Here is a 21,932-nt window from a genome sequence, read left to right as displayed (position 1 = left end):
ATTGGAACAAGTGGAGGAAGCCGAAATTATTAAAGAAGAAGAGGAGGCAGTGGTTGAAGACTTAGGAGATGCTGAACCTCCATGGAAAAGTCAAGACATAGAGCCTCCGTCCAAGACAGTTGCATTTGATGTTGAGGAGGGTGTACAACCTCCAAGGCATATCACAGTTAAAGACTTGGAAGAGGTTGATCAAGAGATGGAGATTCAAGAAGAAGAAGCACAACCTCCCATGCCCTTGGTGAGCAACGAAGAAAAGATTGAATTGGAAGAAAGCTACCAAGAGAAAGAGGTTGAAATTGAAAAAGCTTGCAAAGAGGTGGTAATTATCAGAGAAGAGCACAAGGGAGTGGAGCTTGCAATTTCATTAAAAACACCTCCCCCTAAGTTGCCATCATCCTTCACAACATTCAAGTGGGTAAAATTCATATCCCTTAGCTTTCTAATTCCACTTGAATATGGGCTACTGGAGACGGATGGTCAACTTAGAGCTCTTTGTGGCATTAAGGGTAAGAGGAAGATGGTCAGTGGTAAGAATTGTCCTGCAAGGTTCATTATGGTTGGAAGCTCAAGGTTTAAACGCAAAGGTTGGTGCAAAGCTCAACTGAATGGGTCTAGGAAGTTGTTTGGCCACTTTAGTGAGAATTCAGATTGGCTGCCACCCGGTTGGAACACTAATGATCAACAAGAAGATGGGTGTAAAGGCAAGATTTGGGATCCTGGAATCTGCTCTGACATTTGTCACCCCGGGAGCATGAGAATCTGTTTGAAGCTTCTTAAGGGCTTTACATGCCTAGTTTGAGATCCCGGAGGACACTGGAATCACAAACATTGGTGGAGATTTCTGGATGAGTTCAAGCACAAGCCACCATAACAGGAAGCTCACCAAATGTCCAACTTAAGGACTTTAACTAAAAGTGCTAGGTGGGAGACAACCCACCATGGTATGATCATTCCTTTTTCATTTTTATTTAGTTTTATTTGTTTTCTAGTTTTATTTTATGTTATTATATTGAACCTGAAGTTTTGCATCACATTCATATTAACACTGCATTCTTCATTTTTCAGATGAAAAAAAAAGAAAGAGAGCACGCGACGCGACCGCGTTGCGAGGAGAGGGGAGAAAATAAAAAACGAACAGAGAGTCACGCGAGAGCGTGGCTGGAGGCGTGCCAATGGCACAAATCGTCCCACGTGACCGCGTCATGTGGAACTTTGGCCTCCCACGCGACCGCGTCACCCACGCGGCCGCGTGCCCTGAAAATCGACGTCAAAAAGGTGCATGGCCGAAAGTTGTGCTGGAATTGGGCTGGACTCGTGCTAGAAGCCCGAGCCCTCCCACGCGAACGCATGCCCCACGCGGCCGCGTCATTTTTCAAAAAATGGCCATCCACGCGATCGCGTCACCCAAATTTGGCAAAATAAGATTTTGAACAGAGAGTTGTGCGAGCGTGAGGCTGCCCTCGCGCCAGTAGCATAAATTGAGTCACGCGACCGCGTCGATTAACTTACAGCGCAAGTCGCGCAACCGCGTGCCCCACGCGTCCGCGTCGCTTGCGCCGCACAGCTTATCCTAATTTGCCAAATATCTTATCTTTTCTTCCCAAATCCTAATTTCTTCTATCTTTTCTTCTTTCTTCTTTCCTTCTTACTTACCTCTTCTTCCTTTCTTTCACTTCTCATTCTTCTTTTCTTTCATTTTCATTTATTTGCATACTTTCATTCATTGCATTATTTTCATTGGTGTTGGAATTTTATTTGGGTCATTATTTTTATGTTGCTTATGGATTGTTTGGGATTTGTTTAAACAATTACATATTATTATAAGGGTTAATTGCATGTTCTAATCAATATTTTCCATACCTTATTTAACATGCATGCTATGTGTTTGTGAAAATGCCCATATGGCATTTTGCACTATTTTTAGATTTCTTCTAAATCTACTACTCTATATGCCTGCTTTTCACAAAACCCCTTTTCTATTTTATTACTTAGATATAATTGTTTTTACAAACATCTTATTAATTTGAGCGACTTGGTAATCTAATTTGGACATTGAATGCTTGACCTATGCTTCTCATGCCCTTTGCCGGCATGCCAATAAACACCTTGCATTCAATTTTCCTCACATGCACTTGCTATATTTTTACTGTTGATTTGCCACATGTAGTCATGACCATGTATTCACATCATTATCCATACCTGTGCATTGATTACCACCTTTCCTATTCTTCTCCTTGCTATAAACCTTGAATGCTAATGTCTTTTCTCGTTTCCTTTCAGGATGGCCACCAAGAAAGGTAAAGAGAACGCTACTCTTATACCACTGGCAAGGAAAGGAACACAAAGAGCACAAGCTGCGGAGCCACCCGCCCACCTGTATATCTCAGCATGCACCGAGGACGGTGCAATCTTTAAGTGTGGGGAGGTCGATACCGATCTCCATGGGTTAGTACTTTCTTGTCTCAAACACCAATGTTTAAATTTTCTTTGTAGATTAGTTGTTGCATTTGCATATTTGTTTGATTTTTGCATATTTTACCACTTGGTTAAAGTAATATTTTCTTTTTCAAGAAACTTTTTAGAGCATTTCACTAATTTGAATAAAATTTAATGTTACACTTGTTTGAAGAAATATTATTTTGGAACATGGTTTAAAGCTTGAACACACAAAACTAGTGAGATTCTGAGCCTATTTGATTGGTTGCATTCTATCAACCAATATTTTTATTTTTGGTGTGTGTTTTTCTCTCTAAAATTATGATCTTTGTCTTGCTTGATTCTATATTTCCATTATTTAATGTATGCATACACTTATATGATTGAGGCCTTGTTTCACTGAGCTTACATACCCATATGGCCTTAACCTTTTCATTATCTATTGCAAACCAATTTTGAGCCTATTTTACCCCTTTGTTCTTTATTTTAGCACATCATTAACTCTAAGTGAAAAACAATAATGTCCTTAATTTGAATCTTTGGTTAGCTTAGACTAGTGAGAATGCTTATGAATTAAGTGTGGGGAAAAGTGGGTTTGAAAACATTTAGTTTGAGAATTGAGTATGTTAGAATTTTCTAAAAATGTGAAAGAAATGTTTAGGACATGTTCATGCATTCAATAAATTAATCATATGCATTGAGAAAAAAAATATATAAAAAAAGAGCAAAATAAGTGAAAGGGGACAAAATGCCCCAAAGTAAGTGGTGAAAGCAATGCATATGAATTGTACTTGAAATTAGAATGCATGAATATGTGGAAAACATAGTTAATGGGAAGTCAGATTTTATATTATGATTACATGGATTGTCCTAAGTTAGGTGGAATAGTTTATGTTAATTAAGGATTCAAATTTTAGTCCACTTGGCCAAATACAATCCTACCTTGACCCTAACCCCATTACAACCCTTAAAAGACCTCTTGATTTGTGTATTGGTGCATTAATTTTTTTGTTGATTGGTAGATGAAGAGCAAGTCTTAGAAAGCAAGATTAGTAGAGAATTGAGAGAATCGAATCTCAAACACCTGAGCGATTAGAGTGATATACACTACTAGTGAGGGTTCGATGCTTGATTCTTTGTTCCCAGCTTTCATGAGCTATTTTCTTCTACAAGTCTATTTGTACTTCATTTTTATAATTTGAATTAGTGAAATCTAGTTCATATTTATTCTTGGAGATTTATTTACTTTTAACCAAGTAGGTAGAAACATTTCGCATGTAGTTGCATTCATAGGTTGCATTTCATGCATTCTACCATTCCTCTTCATTCCTTTATAGTTTCTCTTGAGCTTAGCATGAGGACATGCTTTTGTTTAAGTGTGGGGAGGTTGATAAACCACTATTTTATGGTTTATCTTGTGCTCAATTGAGTGGATTTTATCAACTCTTTACCCACTTATTCATACTATTTGCATATTTTACATTTGCCTTCCTAATTATGTGCTTTGATTGAAAACATGCTTCTTTGATTTTATATTTGCTTATTATTAATCCTCTCTTATTACCATTAGATGCCTTGATATGTGTGTTAAGTGTTTTCAGAGATCACAGGGCAGGAATGGCTCAGAGGATGGAAAGGAAGCATGCAAAAGTGGAAGGAATACAAGAAGTTGGAGAACCTGCTAAGCTGTCTAGCCTGACCTCTTCGCACTCAAACGGCTATAACTTTAGCTACAGAGGTCCAAACGACGCGGTTTCAGTTGAGTTGGAAAGCTAACGTTCGGGGCTTCGATTTGATATATAATATGCAATAGTGGCCCTGACGCTAGGCGACGCGACCGCGTGCTCCATGCGGCCGCGTCGCAATGACGAAAAACTAGCGTGGCAGATTTCCTCTCCAGCGATTTCTGAGCTGTTTTCGACCCAGTTTTCGGCCTAGAAAACTCAGATTAGAGGCTATAAAGTGGGAGAATGCACCCATTCATCAAAATACTCTCATAATTTTATTTTTATTATTTTAGATGTAGTTTTCAGAGAGAGAGAGGTTCTCTCCTCTCTCTTAGGATTAGGATTAGAAATTAGGATTTTTAGAAACTAGGATTTAGGACTTCTCTTGGTTTTTAAGAGTGACTCTCGATTCAGGTTCAATGTTCCTTTTTATTTATTTTTTCAATTAAATTTATGAACTTTCCCATGTTATGATTTGAATATTTTATTTAATATAATTGAGGTATTTCAAAATTGTGTTTGCTTTCTTTTTATTATCCCCAATCTGAAGATATTGTTACTCTAGTAGATACAATTTTTTTTCCTTTTGGTATTGGTTAAATAATTGGTGACTCTTGAGTTATCAAACTCATTGTTAGTTGAGAATTAGAATTAATTCATCCACTTAACTTACCTTCATAGTTAGAGGTTAACAAAGTGGGAGAAAAATCCAATTCTCATTACAATTGATAAGGATAACCAGGATAGGACCTCCAGTTCCCATACCTTGCCAAGAGTTTATTTTATAGTTATTTATTTATTTTTCTTATTATTTTTTGTGCAACATATTGCCCCCTTACTTCCAAAACCCCAATTTTACCTTTTTCATAGCCAATAATAAGAACATACCTCCCTGCAATTCCTTGAGAAGACGACCCGATGTTTAAATACTCGGTTAACAATTTTTAAAGGGGTTTGTTACTTGTGACAACCAAAACGTTTGTACGAAGGGATTTCTGTCGGTTTAGAGAATATATCTACAACGCGACTATTTTTATGAAATTCTTTACTGGCAAAAATCCCAACGTCAGCTTTTCCCCCAATATGGTGTCCACAGCATCCTTCACGAACTTCGCCTAAGACGTAACCCGTCTGGTCGGGCCGCAAGCACTTTAGTAGGGGTTGACTGAGTCCCCGTTTGTATAGTTGGCCTTGTATGACCATGTACTTGGCTGCTTTGCTTCTTATCTTCTTCTCTTCCTCCTCATATCTAGGGAAGTTACCATCTTTCAAGAAGGCGAGAATTGAGTCCATCCACGAGGGGGAGTTCGTTGCTTGCGCCACGTATAAGGTCACCGTTGGTTCCTTAATCAATCCTTGGATTAGGGATCGATTTCCCGACCCTGGCTTCGTTCTTGCCAACCTCGATAAGAGGTCGGCTTGGACGTTCCTTTTCCTGGGGACATGCTAGATCGTGAGTTCATCGAAACCTTCGATCAACCTCCTCACCCTCTTTAAGTATTTCTGAAGCAAAGAATCTCTGGTCTGGTAAGTTCCATTGATCTGGGAGGTAACGATTTGGGAGTCACTGTTGACCTCTACTCGCGAATCCTGGACCTCTTTCGCTAAGAGTAGGCCACCAATCAAGGCTTCGTACTCCGCCTGGTTATTTGAGACCAAAAAGTCGAATTTGATTGACTGCTCGTAAATCATTTCGATCGAGCTTTCGAGTATTATTCTTGCCCCTCCGAACGTCCGGTTGGAGTCCCAGTCGACATGGAGCTTCCACCGTGTGTCCGGGTTCTCGTGGGGTCCCCCGCTACCTCTACCAGGAAATCTACCATTGCCTGAGCCTTAATCGCATGCTTGGGTTCATAGTTCAAATCATACTACGATAGCTCGACCGCCCATGTCATCATCCTGCCCGCCAGATCAGGCTTTTGTAAGATATGATGGAGAGCTTGGTCAGTTCTTATGAGGATCTGATGCCCCTGGAAGTACTGCCTTAATCTCCGAGAGGAGGTTAGGAGTGTATAGGCCAGTTTTTTCAGCTTGGTGTACCTTAGTTCTGTGCCCTATAGCACTTTGCTGACGAAGTAGACTGGCTATTGTGTTTTGCCCTCTTCACGGACGAGGACGGCTGCTAAGACCTCATCTGAAACTGCTAGGTACAGGAACAGGACTTCACTGTTTCTGGGCTTGCCCAAGACTCATAGGGTTGACAATATCTGCTTGAAATGATTGAAGGCTTCTTCGCATGCTGGCGTCTATTCGAAGGCTATTCCCTTCTTCATGAGATTGAAAAAGGGGAGAGCCTTGGCGGCCGAGGCTCCGAGGAAGTGGGATAAAGCCGTAAGTCTTCCGGCCAACCTCTGCACGTCTTTGATACATCCTGAGCTTGTCATCTGTACAATAGCTTTGCACTTGTCTGGGTTGGCCTCGACCCACCTCTAGGTTATCATGAAGCCCAGAAACTTTCCGCCTTCCATGGCAAAGGCGCATTTGAGAGGGTTGAGTCTCATGTTGTGCTTACGAAGGGACGCAAACACGGTCTCTAGATCACCGACAAGGTCTCCTGATTGGCTGGTTTTTACCAAGATATAATCGACATAAACCTCCCCCGACTTGCCGATGAGGTCACCGAAGACTTTGTTTATTAGCTTTTGATAGGTTGCTCCTGCATTCTTCAGACCAAACGGCATCACCCTGTAGCAGTATGTGCCTGCTGGTGTTATGAACGCCGTCTTTTCTTCGTCGAGTTGGTGCATCGGTATTTGGTTATACCCAGAATACACGTCCATGAAGCTCAAATACCGATACCCAGCTGTTGCATCGACCAAGGCGTCGATGTTTGGGAGAGGGAAGGAATCCTTGGAACATGCCTTGTTGAGGTCCAAATAGTCAACACACATCCTCCATTTCCCGTTGGCTTTTTTGACAAGGACTACATTTGATAACCAAGTCGAGTACTCGAGCACTCTAATGAACCCAGCTTCTAACAGCCTGGCCGTCTGCTTGGCCACCTCGTTGGCCCTCTATTGGGACATCTTTCTTCGCCTTTAGGTGATGGGCTTGGCGCCTGGGTTTACAACAAGCCGGTGGGACATGAAATCAGGATCGACCCCAGGCATGTCAGCTAGAGTCTAGGCAAATAGATCACCATTTGCCCTGATGGCCTCCATGAGGGGCTCTTTTAAGTTATGGGGGAGGTTTTTATTCACGAAAGTGAATTTATCCTCCGTACTTCCTACTCGAAACTTTTCAAGGTCTCCCTGGGGTTCCAGCCTCGGTTTGTCGTCTATCCTTGTGTCGAGATCAGCTAGGAAAACCCCAGATGCCTCTTTCGACTTCCTCCTCAACGACAAACTGGCATTGTCGCAAGCGACAGCCGTCTCCAGATCTCCCTTGAAAGATCCGACTGATCCGTTGTCGGTAACAAACTTCATGACCAAGAATTTGGTGCATATCACCGGGGAGAGCTCGTTTATCGTCTTCCTTCCTAGGATGACGTTGTAGGCCGTGGAGTCCATCAAGACAGCGAACTCCGCCATTACCAATTTCTTTCCTTCGTCCGACCCCACGCAGACTGGGAGTGTGACTATTCCATCAGGCTTTATATAGTTGTCCCCAAAGCCGATGACTCCGTCTTGGTGGGTCTTGAAGTCGGCTTTCCTAAGTCCCAAGGCATCGAAGACGTTCCCGAACATGATGTTCGAGTCTGCGCCCGTGTCGATGAGAATTCGCTTGACAAGCCAATCCTGACCCTTGCCGTGATCACCATAGGGGGTTCTCTAGGAAGTCACGAATCCATTGGTCCTCTTGGCCAAAGGATATCCTAGGTAGTTCTCTGGATTGCGTCCCGGGTCTACACGACGACAACGCCAAGACTTTGGCGTCCTTCCTTGTTGCCGACTTCGACTTGGGGACCATGTCTCGCCCCACTATCACATTGACAACTACTGTGGGGGTGTTATTAGCGTTCTCCGTCGGTGCTGGCCTCGGTTTCACGGCCCGGCTTCGGTTTTCCTCAGATATTTCGCGTTCCCTTCTCCTCGGCTCCCTGATGAATTGGGAGAATTCGGAGAACTTACCTTCGCAAATAGCTTGCTCTAAGGCGTCCTTCAGATCGAAAAAACCCTGAGTCTTGTGGCCAAAACCCTTGTGGTAGTCATAATACAGGCTCTTGTTTCTGCCCGTCCTATCCTTTAGCTGGCGGGGTTTTGACAGAATCCCAATGTCCACTATCTACTGGTATATCTCCGTTATTGGGCTGTGAGGGGTATAATTTGTAAATTTCCCCACCCGGGGAAACGATTTGGGCTGTTTGTCGATGCTCCTTCCTTGGCGACCTCTCGTGGCTTATCCGAATAAATGGGTTGGCGCGGGAGGACGGGGGGGAGGGGGAGGTTAGCGGGCTACCGTTTATTGGTCGTGACCACCTGGCTAACCTCCTCGTCGTTGATGTATTATTTGGCCACGCTTTGAATTTCGTGCATCGTCCAGACGGTTGTTTGGTGGTGAGGTGCTTCCTAAAGTCCTTGTTTGATAGGCTGTTCGTTAAGCACAGGCTGGCCACCGAATCTGTCAAGCCATTTATTTTTAGGCACTCATCATTGAACTTATCCAGGAACCTCCTGGTTAGTTCTCCAGGTTTCTGAGTGATCCCCAGCAAGTTGATGGGGAGCTTTGCTTTGGCTATGTGTGTGGTGAACTGGGCTAAGAAGCTGCATGATATGTCCACGAAAGCTATAATGGACTCTTGCGGAAGCGCATTGAACGCACCGACCCAATAAGTCTGTTGTACAACCAGGGCAACACATCGGCCTAATAATTTACAAAATATGAACAAAATACAAGCAAGACAAAGCAATAAAGGTGCAGCTACTGAGGGGCTCCCGCCTTCTTCAGGATGTCCACAATCTTGCCATCTTGGACCTTCTTAAAAGCCCCAACCAAAGAAGTGTCAACGTCGGGAGCAAGGACAGCGATTTGAACTTTGATCCTTTCCTCGATAGCCCGGATAACTTTCTTCGCATCCCTCACAATTTCCTTGTTCCTTTTTTTCATGGCAACGACCTCCTGTTGGGTAGCCTGGGCCGACCTCTTGATCTCGCTCTGTTTCTCGCCCAATTCCTTCAGCTGGCGGGGTTTCAACAAAATCCCCTTGTTCGCTATCTGTTGGTATACCTCCATTATGGGGATGTGAGGGGGGTATAATTTGTAAATTTCCCCACCTGGGGGAAACGGTTTGGGTTGTTTTGTCGATGCTCCTTCCTTGGGGACCTCTCGCGGCTTATCTGAATAAATGGGTTGGGGGGTTAGCCGGCTGCCATTTATTGGCCGCGACTACCTGGCTAACCTCTTCGTTGTTGATGTATTCTTTGGTCAAGCTTTGAATTTTCTGAATCGTCCAGACGGGTTTGGTGGTGAGGTGCTTCCTAAAGTCCTCGTTTGACAGGCTGTTCGTCAAGCCATCTATTTTCAGGCACTCATCGTTGACCCTATCCAAGAACCTCCTGGTCGGTTCTCCGGGTTTCTGAGTGATCCCCAGCAAGTTGATGGGTTGCTTTGCTTTGGCTATGCGTGTGGTGAACCGAGCTAAGAAGCTACGCGATATGTCCACGAAGGTCGTAATGGACTCTTGCAGAAGCGCGTTGAACCATCGGATCGCCGACCCTGCCAACGTTACCGGGAACGCGCGGCATCTTACTGCTTCGCTGACTCCCTCAAGATTCATCTTGGCCTCGAAAGTCGTTAGATGCTCTTGGGGGGTCCTTGGTCCCAGCGTACTTCATATCCGTTGGTTTGTCGAAGTGCTTGGGTAGGCAGATCTTGAGGATGGAGGGATATAAAGGGGTCGCGCCCATGATGACGGGGTCCTATTTTTTCCTTCCTCCATTTTCACGTATTTCCCCGTGGCCCTCGGTCCTTTCGGGTGTGCAGGAGCGGGCACGAGTGTTGGTCTTGACCCATCTGCCATCCTCTTCTCGACTCCTCTCGCCACCATCAGCCCTCCTGAGCGGGGATCGGGTGCGGGACATGCTGGGCCGAGTGTCCCTGCTACGGGAGGGGCGATATCGGTCTCGTACTGCCAGCTCGCGTTCGAGATTCTGCACCGTGCCTAAGCTCCTACATGATCCTCGCATGGTTGTCTCCTATCCCCCTGAAAGGGCGCCTTTCAAAAGATCGGGAGCGTTGTTTTTCTCTTTGTGTCACGGGTCTCGACTGCTCACGAGAAGTGCCCACAGAGCTCACCCTACTCCTCAGGCGGGCTCCTCCTTCTTCGTAAAGCTCATTAGAGTGTGGGAACAACGGCGCCATTCAATCGACGTCCCCACAGACAGCGCCAAAGTTCGTTAAACCGGGTCTAGAACGAGTCAGGTTCTGCGTGTGAGTGGAAGGTTGGGAGGACTCGCTGGGAGTGAGGTGCGACGGGGTTCTTTCGAGCTGACGATGTGGGAAGAGGGGGAGTGCCACCTATAAAAAGGACTCCGACGCTCAAGTCAGTGTCCGTACAAGGGGTGGCGATTAGGTATAGGGTAGGTGACGTACCTAGGGGAAGGGTAGGCCCCTCCCCTTATATAGTCTGTACTTAGGGCGGGTCCCACATGGACAGACCCTCTTTCCTGAAAACTTCCTACGCCAGCTGTCCAGGTTCACGGAAAAGGGGATGTGGTTCGGGTCACCTCCTGATTCGGACTCGGTAACCCGTCGGGTCAGGCGGTCATCCGGGCCCAGGTCTTAGGTTTGATGGGCTGGGCCAGAACATAAATGTAAAATAGATACATTGAAAACTTAAATCTTTTATATTCTAATAAAAATCTTTTATACAAAATAAATAAATATTTTTAAAAAAAATTGAGAAAATACTCAATTTGGTCTCTGAAATTACACTCGAACTTCAATTTAGTCCCTGAAGTTTCAATTGCCTCAATTTAGTCCATAAACTTTTCAATTGATTTTGTGACGGAAACCACCGCAGGCACTAATATGATTAAAGTTTAAAAAGTTTAGGAACTAAATTGAGGCAATTAAAACTTCAAAAACTAAATTAAGACTTGAGTGTAATTTGAGAGATCAAACTGAATATTTTTTTAAAAAGAAATTGTTAATTTCCATCTCAACTATTGAAAATAATGATAATAATAATAATAATAAGGACTAAAGAGTGTCAAATAGACCACATATACACTAAACTAAATAAAAATAGAACTCCTCAAATAATAGATTAATTTTGTCTATTATTAACCATTTTTGATGTATACATTAAAATTTTGATTCTATTATATGTATTTTTATGATCTTAAAAATATTTTTTTGTATACTTTTGTCTATCTCATCGTAGAAGCATTAGAAGTGAAAAAGGGGTGATGGGTTGAGAAAGAAAGTTGGAGTTGTGATCCGATAGTTCATCCAAAATTGTAGGTGAAAGATGGTTGCTGATTCTGACACTTGTCATCACCCGACCCGAAACGGGTTGCATTTGGACCGCAATTTGCCCGAAATTTGGCGTTCATTTGCGTTTGTTTTGATCGTTTTTTTGGTTTTGTCCGTACTCTCTTTCCAAGTGCAGTGTCCACCATCACAGTCCGGTTTTTCTATAAATACTCCACGCTTTGTGCTTCATTCCTCGCTTTCTTTTTCCTTTTCTTTTAGTTTCAATTAGAGAGAGAGTGACTTTCCTAGAGAGAGAGTTAGGTTTTTTTGTTTTTCATCAATTTTTGTTGTTTGTTTTTGTGGTTTTGGTTTGTGTTTTCTATCCTTGTTTTGTAGGTACTGAGGAGGAAGAAAACTCGGGAAGATTGATTTTGGTTGAACAGCGTGTGAGTTTATTTTTTTGACTTTTTTTTTCTCTCTTTTCTTTTTTTTTTTTCTTTTTATTTTTTTTGGCTTTTCTTTGTGTTTGGTTCACTTGTGATCCTAAATAGCATAAATTTATACTTGTAATGCTTATGTGTTTTTTGAATTTTGCCATGAGTTGTTGTGGGAATTGTTATCCTGGGATTGTGGACAAAAACGGTAGTGTTGGTTAGGTTTTCACTAATGGATAATTACTATTTTATTGTTTATTTATTCATTATTGCAGTGGCTGTGTCAATTTTCATATCGTATTGTTTTTGAAATTTGAATTCTCCATGGTTTAGGTCTGATGGATGTGGCTATTTGTGTGACCCTATTTGTATGGTTTGTCAAAAGCTTGTTAATGTTTTGTATAGGTTGCATTCAATGATTAAAGTCGAATTTATTGAAGCAGTTTTTAATATTCCATGTGATATAACCCTTATTTTCTTTTTCCTGAAAGGGAATGAATAGTTACATAAGAGTGTGAAATTAGTTCATTGTTTGCGAGAAAGGTTAAGCAAAATTAGTTTGTGAATCAAGAAGAATGCAGTCGTTGTTATATTCTTTAAAGACAGGAAGGGCAGTTTATGTTGAGTTTGACTCCATTCTGTTTTGTTGTGGTGGGGCTGCAGACGATTTGGGAAAGGCCTTGAAGTTGGAGTGTATTAGATTGGAATCTTAGAAGTTGCTGTTTGGATTTTCGATCGAAAGAATGGAGGTATATGGCAAATCTATGGTTGCAGCTCCTGCAAATGTTATTTATCTGTCAAGTATTTTGGGCCAAGATGGTCCTGTTCCTGTTCACAAATGTGACTGGAAATGTCAAAATGAAAATGTTTGCGGGAACATGTACCGCTGCAAGCTAACAGGGCTGACTCACATCTGTGATAAAAACTGTAACCAGAGAATTCTGTATGATAATCATAGCTCTCTTTGCCTAGCAAGTGGCAAAATTTTCCCCCTTTCGCAAGAAGAGGAACAAGCTGTGAGAGGTGTTCGCAGAAAGCTTGATGCAGAGAATTCGCTCGCTGATAGCTGTGGTTGTAAGCGGAGGCGTGATGCACAATTCCACCCGTCTCCTTTCGAGAGATCCTTCTCTGCTGTCAGTCCTATCTGCAGCCAAGTTGGAGATGGCATGGATATGAGCTAGATATCTATTATTCAACTAAGAAGACTCTGTCATTTGACTCATTTTCTCTTATCCTTTTGAAATTGCTTTTTTACTTTTTCTATCGATAACAGAACTTGATCGTATTTGGTGGACTTGATGTGTCCCCATGTGCTGTAGGAAGTACTTACTTATATTTCTAGCATTAATGTAATGCAGTATTTGAGGTAGTTTTGCTTGACTGTTGAATGGGGATTTGAGCAGTATCTATGCACTAGTTTATGGCACATGAATTGACTTTGGTTTCAGTTTTGGGTTAACCTTATTGAGAGTCAGACTTTGAAAACTGACAAAAGGATGTGTTCTGGCATTTTAGAATGCTTGAATTTGATTATTGACCCGAATGATGTATACTCGGGAAATGTATTCAAGTTTCTACTTTATCTGTATTCTCAAGGCAGCCATATTATGGTAAGGCAGCCATATTATGGTATTAGTGTACTCATTAATAATGCTACTGTCCTGAATTGTATTATTTAACTTCTAGGGTTATGATAGACACCGAGTTTTGTAAGTTCAGGTTCCCTCCAGTTCCTCATATGAACAAGGTTGTCGGTAGGTTATCTGGTGAAATCTGATATAGTTTTTCACATGTTTATTTGTTTTAATTCTCTTTTGATTTTCTTTTCAGCTTGATGTCTGTGGTTAGATGTAACCCATGCAGGTTTTTGAAGCTTGTGCTGCAAAGGAACACTCGAAACATGCGTTGCATACTGACTACTAACTAAATTCTTTTGATATAGAATCCCTATACATTATAACCTGAAATGTTAAGGAATATCATTTTCTTGATGCAGGTACAGGGGCTTGCAAATTCTGCTTGAGTCTGTCTTGGAATATGGAGGAAGAGGACAGTTATGTGATGAGCTCAGGCAAATAATCATGATCTTGATATGCTAAGTGGAAACAAAAGGATTGAGTTGAGAGCAGTTATGATGTGGGTGAGTGATATTAAGTTATTAACAATTTAGAAAGCTGAAACTATAGGCATGATCAATCTTAATTTAATTGGAATTATCTGCCATTATTAGAGATATTGTAGTGTGTGTGTTATATCTTGTAAAGTAGTTACTAGTAGGTGGCATAACCATCTTAATGGTAAACTACTTCCCTTGTTTAATCATCCTTTCACTATTTTAATATGTTTTCTGATTCTCAGTATTCCTATCAGCTGTATCTTTATTCTCTGATAACCATGATTAACAAACATTAGGCATTTGACTTTCATTTATATTATCTATTTATCTTCTTTTATTTCCTTTTTCTTTCTTAGATTGTGGCATTGAGCAAATAATTGGGACCTTAGCGGGATACTTATCATCATCATCATCATCGCCATTTATCTATCAAAAACTGATAATTAGACCTCTATATAGAAAGCAATACAGCTGGTTTCTTCTCAATATTTTCTGGTATGTTTTTTAAGCTGATGTAAATTTTTTTGGTACATAAGCAGGTGGATAATTTAATGTCTTCGAATTCAGAGGTTTTGTGATGTATGTCTTATTCTGGGTTATGGTATTCTTCAACCAATGAAATTTGGAGGATTATTATTCGAAGTGGTTTTTCTGTTCTGTGACGGGAGAAATAGGCTTAAAAAATTTCTTGATAATGATGATTTTATAGAAATAGATGGATGATATTTTATAGTTTGCTTTAAATTATGAAGTATTCTTTTAAAATTTGGCATATGTGATGTACCTAAATCATAATATTGTTGTTTCACACACAAATCACGTTAATATATTATCATGTAAAATTATGCTTAGGCAGATACATGAATCTACCTCTGACTTGACACACACTAACCTTTTCCACCGAAGTTTTGGCTTTTACGATGAGGGTTGTCTTGGTGGAGTCTGTTATGCTTTATATAGCAGCTATAGTATTCAACAATTTTTGTCAACAGTAATTATCACTAGCATATATATACCTGAAGTGAGATCTTGGTCAATGTAAAACTATTCCTTTGCTTCGCATGAAAGGTCAATAGTTGTTACATGTCAATGTCCCGAAGTCATTGCTCTCCGAGGTCAAGGAGTGTGTTAGGTGTGCTACCGAAGAAACAATTAAATACTCTAAAATATATTTATGTGACGTGATTCAAAAGTGTATTCAATATATGATCTAAAAATATCAATAATGATTTCTTTTTCATTTATAGTTCTTAAATGAAATGAGATTTAGAGTAAACTACAAAAAATGTATGGTATTATTTTGTCATTAAGAAAATATTTTCAAATTTTGTTATTAATAAAAATATTTTTAAATAATTTAATAATCTGTCAAAAACATCCAACTGTAATTAGAGACTTCTTCTGATAACGGAAAATCATTTTTCAATGTGATAATCTAATTTGTCATATAAGACGTTTACACTTTATAGAAGGTGTATTTTTGTCACTTTTTTTAAATAATTTGATGGTTTTTTTATAACAAAATTTACAGATTAGTTTACCTAAGATTAAATTAAAAAAATTGAATATATCACATTAAAGTATAAATATACTACCAACGCAAGTTGGCAGGTCTGTGGAGAATGGAAATGGAGCTTGCTTGTTTGGGAGGGTTGCCCACTTTGTATGCCTTTACAGTATCCGAGAAATTAGTTATTGGGTTTTCGGCTTGATGTATACCTGCTGCAAACTAAACAAAAAAAATTATAAATATACTAATATTTTATGCTACGAAGGGAAAATATGCACAGAAGTTTGCATCCGAGGTATTCCCTAGTCAACATGCTTCCATGTATGAGGAATCCTATGTACATCCTTTTAGGATCATCCTATGTCAACATCCTAGAGCAAGATCAGAATCTGAGTCCTGACGCCGATTCTCCAATCATATGGGTTTCATAATATAAATTTTCTTTTTCCATTTTTTGTACAATTCCCATGAAACTGCAAAGAATAGCTTCTAGATTAGGCCATCCACAATATTAAGAAATACTAAACCCATAAAGTACATCTTGCGGCTGAGAATTTCATCAAAGTAAAGTAACGTTTTGTTGGTTTTTGTAATGCATGAATCATAAGTCATACATAGCATATAATGAGGTTTGGCCATTCCTTGGCTTATCAATTCTAATTTCTATCCGTTCTAATTTTCTACAAAGGGTACCATACAAATTACAATAATTAAAAATGTCAATATGGAAATTCCCAACTTTCTTTCTTGTTATGTTTACGTTCTTCTCTTGTTCTTTCTCTAGCATTTTCACAATAACCAACAACTGTCCCTATACTATATGGCCCGGTACCCTCTCCGGCGCAGGCTCGCCGTCACTTGCAACAACCGGATTCCGTCTAGATCCCGGCCTAAGTGTGAAACTCACAAGTGTTCCTGGGTGGTCCGGCCGGATATGGGCAAGGACTGGTTGCACTTTTGATGCAACCGGAACTGGCAAATGCCAAACCGGCGATTGCGGAGGAAGGCTTGAGTGTGATGGAAATGGTGCTGCTCCTCCTACCTCCTTGTTTGAGATAACGCTTGGTAAAGGCACTGATCAAGACTATTATGATGTGAGTATGGTAGATGGTTACAATTTACCATTGCTTGCTCAACCACGAGGTGTATATGGGGGTGCTGCTTGTAATGCCACAGGTTGTGTTACTGATATTAATAGAGGTAAGAATGTTAATTTAGAGTTCAAGAAATAATTTTACACCATGGTTCATTCGCATAAAAACATGTATATATTTATCTAAAAGGAGTCAAGAGAAATAAGAAAAATAATCATTTCTGAATTTTATCTTTCAACGATCAATGAAACAAATTTATCTTTGACCAACTATCCCTCCTCCCACAAAATAAATAGAGAATTTGATATAAATTAATTAATTAATATTTTATTACAATTGTTAAATTATAGTTAATTTAAATCTAAAATGACAGTTAATATGGAATAGAAGGATGATATAAATTATCAAAAATATCATGTACATACTAAAATTCAACTACATTATATTTGTGTATAAATATTAACTAATTTTTAATGAATATTTTATGCTTCAGTATATATTTTATATGAATAACTAATTTGTTGATTAAATTTTGATATACAGTTGATAACTTATATCATGCATTCATGCTTCCTTAATCCTTAAGTACTACCCTATATTTCAAATATTAAGCAATCATGCTAAAAAAAATTGACACCGTTCTGTAATTTTAATAATTTTGAATTATCTAACCATGATCCCTTAATCTTAGCAAAGTTTTTCAAGTAATTTTAACTTTGAATCATATTCTAATTAAAAAAAAGGGACTAGTAGCTTTTATCTTTTTTGACACAAAATAAATGAAACTTATGTAGGTTGTCCAAAAGAACTTCAAGTGGTTGGTGGAGATGGATACCAAGATGAAGGTGGTGTAGTAGGCTGTAGGAGTGCTTGTGAGGCATTTGGGTCAGACCAATACTGCTGCAGTGGAGCATTTGCAAACCCAACAACATGCCAGCCCTCTTATTATTCCACCATTTTCAAGAGGGCTTGTCCAAGAGCCTATAGCTATGCATTTGATGATGGAACAAGCACCTTCACTTGCAAAGCTTATGAATATGACATTGTTTTTTGTCCTAGCAGCTATAGGTATGCACAAAAACACATTTCTCTCCCTTCAATTCAATTCCTGATTAGTAGTCTTGTATGCTCTTAGCCACTTTAGAACGATGTTTCATAATAAAATATAAATACTTTAAATTAAAATATCATAAGTAGTTAAAAGTATATCTGACACGATGAGAATAGATCCTCTCATATTGATTTTTCTGATGACTTTTGTCATGTGTGATATCTCACAATTCATTTAAAATATGAGACCCAAGTGAAATGTCATACATGATAGAATCATGTGAAAAATTATCGAGACGATCTATTCTCCTAAACATGATTATTTTTGCATTCTCTTTAAGTTATTTCCATACACGTGCAAGCAATTCAACTAATCAACTAATATCTTACAACGACACAGGAACAAAAAACCAAAGGGTACAGTTCTTCCTCCACCAATTACAGTTCCTCCTCCACCACAATCTATAACAGAGCCCTACGAGAAATTTCAGCAGGACAATTCTTCTTCAAATGCTCCCTTGTCCTTTGGAGTTCCAACCTTTCTCTTGGTCACCAGGCTCTTCGCAATTCTGGCAATGACACAGCCATTGATGTGAAAAGAATGCTAGATGGTGTAATAGGTGTTTTTGAAGGGAATGGAGAAAAAGAAAGACCAAGTGAAGAAGCAAAAAAGTAAGGAACCAAATTAATGTGGAAGCTGCTTCTAATGCTCTTTTCATATGCTTGGAGATTATTAAGAACCACTGATTCTCTGCTAACAGCACTTACTGCTAATTTTATATTTACTTTACTCCTGTCCTCTCAAGATAAGTTTTAAATGCTTTAATCAGAAGAAGAAAAAAAATGTTTCCATAAGCACACTTGGTCATTAGCAATGTAACATGGAGAAGTATTAAAACACTCATTATTTGAAATGTAATATCCTCAGCATGTGATGTACAAATTTGGATATCCAGAATTAAATGTTTATGGAACAGAGATGCAACCACTTGTGTATAGTAAGGCACTAAACCTAATATTAGATATTTTAATTGTATTGCAGTTGTAATCGACATAATTCAAGTGACCAATATCTCACTCAGCATTAGCAATTTAGTTTCTTAGCACAGGGTAATTCAGTAAATAAAAACATCTGATGAATTGTTCAACAATTTTGTTGATTTTCCTTTCAACAACTAAATTTTACCATATCCATTTAGATGCAGAAGATAGCAACTCAATTAATCTGCAAACAGAAATAAGTTCCCTAAACCTGATTTTAAAATTTACCAGATATTTGATTTTGCCTTGATAGAATTTCCTGCAAAAATCTTAGTATGCTACAGCAGCATCTCTCAAGAAAAACTTGGGCACATAAAAACCAATACAATTCATTGAAATCACAAAAGGGAAATATATTTCACATTGTTAACATACAAAGCTAAACTACACTAAGGTCATCTCAGAATAATTGTCATCAAACTAGTGGCACAGAAAACCTATATTCTATATCAAGTTCTTTACAAAATCAACAATTAGAGAATTATGGTTACTCTCTCAACTCAAAGTTCACTGGGCTTGAAGGCAGTTCCAAGTGTTCTTCATTGTTGCAGTGTTCTGGAGAGCTGATCCCACTCCAATGCCACATCCGGGACTGCCCTTCAGGAATCGACAGCTCAGGTTCCTCGTCAGATTCCCAGTGCTCGCTCTCAGACTAGAAACGACAGAGAGTTAGATAGAAACATGACAAGGAGAGAAAGACCAAGACCAGGATAAAAGTTAAGGATCTACAATCGAACCTCAATTTTGATATTCAAAGGTGGTTCAGCTGAAACCTTCAAGTCCCTAAAACAATCTGATCAAATCAAGAAAATTAAAGAATAAATATGTAAACTATGTTCCAACCTGAACTTCACAATAAAAAATAAAATTTAATTTTGATGTGATGTGAATATAAAGCAGCTTTACACATGTATCCAATTACCTAAAGTCACCTAGCAAAAATAACTTCTTTTCACATTGACAAAAGAACGGAAGTGATTGGACCACTTGCTTAAGTGTTAAGTGCATCAAAATTCATGTAATAGAAAAACTAGCATTCCCTTAGTCAAGCAACAACAAAACACAATAACCGAACACGAACTTGTAATCATTACCATTCATTATGAAGCGAAAATCCAGAGCCTTAGATTGTGCTTCGACACACCTCCGATGATCGTGCCGGCACATCTCTTCACCAATTGCAGTAGGAAAAAGAGGTTCCTCCTCTCTCAATGACTTCAGGGTTTTCTTTTCCTTTATCTCCAGAAGAGGCAACTTCCCTGTGTTTGAAATGTCAGAAAGAACCTTCCTACTGCCACCACCACCGGTCTTCGATTTCCCAGAAGCCGTGTTATTCGCTGTCCTGATGTTACTGGATTCAAGATTCTTTGCCTTTGCAGAAGAAGAAACAAAAACGGCTCCATCGTTCATAATAACAGAGATGTTATTATTATTATTATTATCGAGATTAGACTTAATAATCTGTTTGGATGGACGAGTAACCGAAACAGAGGGTTTGGCTGAGGCATCGAGGGGTTTGTTCCCTGCATTATTGGATACATCAGAAAGAGGCTTTCTTCCCGAAACCCTAACTTTCCTGGGAGCTGCATAATCAAGAATCAGAAAGAAACAGTTAACACACCAAGAAATTTGTAGTTTTTGATTTTGCGAGAAAAAAAAGTGGAATCGGCCAAGAGTCAAGTTTTCGATAATATGATTCGAATTTTCAGGAGTTCAATATGATAAAAATAACTTAGATTATTGGTAGAAAACTCGGTTGAAAAAAAAAAAAAAAAGAAACGAGAAAGAGTACCGTAGGCGTTGGTGTCTTGAAACAAGCGCCCAGTTCGTGGTGGCGCTGCCATTTGTGTTGTGCTCAGGAGGTTGGAGGTCAGGCAACCAGCACAGTGTGGAAGTGAGACTGGGTGGCGGAAGTGGCGGAGGTATGGCGGTGCCGGCGGTCAAAGTAAGATTGTGAGAAACCGAAAGTGTTAATACTTAATTAACACTCATCTTCCCCGTTTTTAAATCGAGGGATTGAGTTTATGACCGTTGTGGCAGTGAGAATGTCATAACTGCCCTCTACGCATAGTTGGGTCAAGTTACAAATTTATTAACTTATTGGTTTAAATGAGAAATTATTGGTTGAATAAGTAAAATCGATCTCACGTAAATAAAAAATATAAAATAATAAAAAAATTAAAACTAAATTTAAAATACATATTTTCATTAATATTTTATAAAGAATCAAGTCTTAAATTTTAAAAATAACTAATATAAAATTTATCTATACTATTACAATAATATCTTAATTTGACATAATAAAAATAACAAATTTTATAATATCAATAGATTTTAACATTAGCATCAAAACAAATAACTTTAATCATAATACTAGCATTGAAATAGATCAAGTAAATTAATAAATTTTTAGTGAAATTTATATTTATATTAATAATGATACATCGTTAAAATATCATTAATTTGAAAAATAGAAAATACAAAATTAAATTAAATTAGATATCTATAAAATTATGTAACTATATAATTATTATTTGTCATATTTAATTATAAGGAGCATGATGGCTGAGTAGCAACGGAAAGATACTACAACACTAAGGTTCTTGGTTTGAACCTTGGTTCACACCAGTTTTCTTCCTTGAACAGTCCAAGGAGCAAACCGAACCGGCTAAGGATTTGGTTCACCAATTTTTCGATCGAACCGGCCAGTCCAGTTCGATTTTAATTCATGCTTCTTTGCTTTTTCAAGATCGAATTTTGTTTTTCACCAATAATGGTTAGAACTATTGGAAAATACTCTGATTCTGTCTTGGATTCTGATTTTATATTTGGAAAATTAATTTCAAAATTAGCTTAAAACTCATCTCACAATCTTCAATTTTCTATATCTAGTTTGAATAAATGACATATAATTCAGCTAGTGATAATTCTTGAAGATTGTATGGCTTAAAATTGAAACCGTTCTTCACCTTTTCTCTTGATTAGTTGTCCAAGGAATTGGCAATTACATGGGTTGAGAGAAATTAAATCACCAAGGGATTGAGGTTTGGTTATAAATGACTTGTTGTGAAAAGTTTTTTGCATGAAGTAAATAAGAAAGTATAAGCATTGTTCTTCCAAGAATTAAACATCTTCGAGACCTTCAACATTCTCTTCTATCGATTTTCT

The 21,932-nt window shown here is 39.0% G+C and overlaps 3 protein-coding genes across 3 annotated transcripts; 2 read left to right on the top strand and 1 right to left on the bottom strand.

The window, feature by feature from the left end:
• Window positions 1–11,523: 11,523 nt before the first annotated feature.
• LOC130940205 (uncharacterized) lies at window positions 11,524–14,711 on the top strand. Its single transcript, XM_057868277.1, has 3 exons — window positions 11,524–11,965; window positions 12,617–14,093; window positions 14,426–14,711. Exon 2 carries the CDS (start codon window positions 12,697–12,699, stop codon window positions 13,132–13,134), a length of 438 nt encoding a protein of 145 aa, XP_057724260.1. The 5' UTR covers window positions 11,524–11,965; window positions 12,617–12,696; the 3' UTR covers window positions 13,135–14,093; window positions 14,426–14,711.
• LOC130939693 (pathogenesis-related thaumatin-like protein 3.5) lies at window positions 13,514–18,795 on the top strand. Its single transcript, XM_057867784.1, has 7 exons — window positions 13,514–13,563; window positions 13,640–13,707; window positions 13,950–14,024; window positions 14,426–14,564; window positions 16,364–16,779; window positions 17,468–17,741; window positions 18,124–18,795. Exons 1-7 carry the CDS (start codon window positions 13,514–13,516, stop codon window positions 18,317–18,319), a joined length of 1,218 nt encoding a protein of 405 aa, XP_057723767.1. The 3' UTR covers window positions 18,320–18,795.
• An 11-nt stretch (window positions 18,796–18,806) lies between these two features.
• Window positions 18,807–20,726, bottom strand: LOC130940204 (uncharacterized). The gene is made up of 4 exons (XM_057868276.1): window positions 20,557–20,726; window positions 19,859–20,347; window positions 19,502–19,557; window positions 18,807–19,416 (listed from the first exon to the last, which is right to left on the bottom strand). Exons 1-4 carry the CDS (start codon window positions 20,606–20,608, stop codon window positions 19,252–19,254), a joined length of 762 nt encoding a protein of 253 aa, XP_057724259.1. The 5' UTR covers window positions 20,609–20,726; the 3' UTR covers window positions 18,807–19,251.
• Window positions 20,727–21,932: the final 1,206 nt, after the last annotated feature.

This window comes from Arachis stenosperma, chromosome 7 (genome assembly GCF_014773155.1).
Source record: "Arachis stenosperma cultivar V10309 chromosome 7, arast.V10309.gnm1.PFL2, whole genome shotgun sequence".
NCBI classification, from domain to species: domain Eukaryota; kingdom Viridiplantae; phylum Streptophyta; class Magnoliopsida; order Fabales; family Fabaceae; genus Arachis; species Arachis stenosperma.
The sequence above is the reverse complement of the archived record's forward strand: the minus strand, read 5'-3'. Positions and strand labels throughout refer to the sequence as shown.

Bases quoted from the DNA above. Each gene is read 5' to 3' on its own strand.
- LOC130939693 (XM_057867784.1), top strand. From the start codon at position 13,514: ATGTATTCAAGTTTCTACTTTATCTGTATTCTCAAGGCAGCCATATTA. The intron at 16,780-17,467 runs GTAAGAATGTTA...AAACTTATGTAG, and splicing joins TGTTACTGATATTAATAGAG to GTTGTCCAAAAGAACTTCAA. The intron at 17,742-18,123 runs GTATGCACAAAA...ACAACGACACAG, and splicing joins TTTTGTCCTAGCAGCTATAG to GAACAAAAAACCAAAGGGTA.
- LOC130940204 (XM_057868276.1), bottom strand. From the start codon at position 20,608: ATGGCAGCGCCACCACGAACTGGGCGCTTGTTTCAAGACACCAACGCC. The intron at 20,348-20,556 runs GTACTCTTTCTC...TTGATTATGCAG, and splicing joins TCAAGACACCAACGCCTACG to CTCCCAGGAAAGTTAGGGTT. The intron at 19,558-19,858 runs GTAATGATTACA...TGATTTGATCAG, and splicing joins TTTTCGCTTCATAATGAATG to ATTGTTTTAGGGACTTGAAG.
- LOC130940205 (XM_057868277.1), top strand. From the start codon at position 12,697: ATGGAGGTATATGGCAAATCTATGGTTGCAGCTCCTGCAAATGTTATT.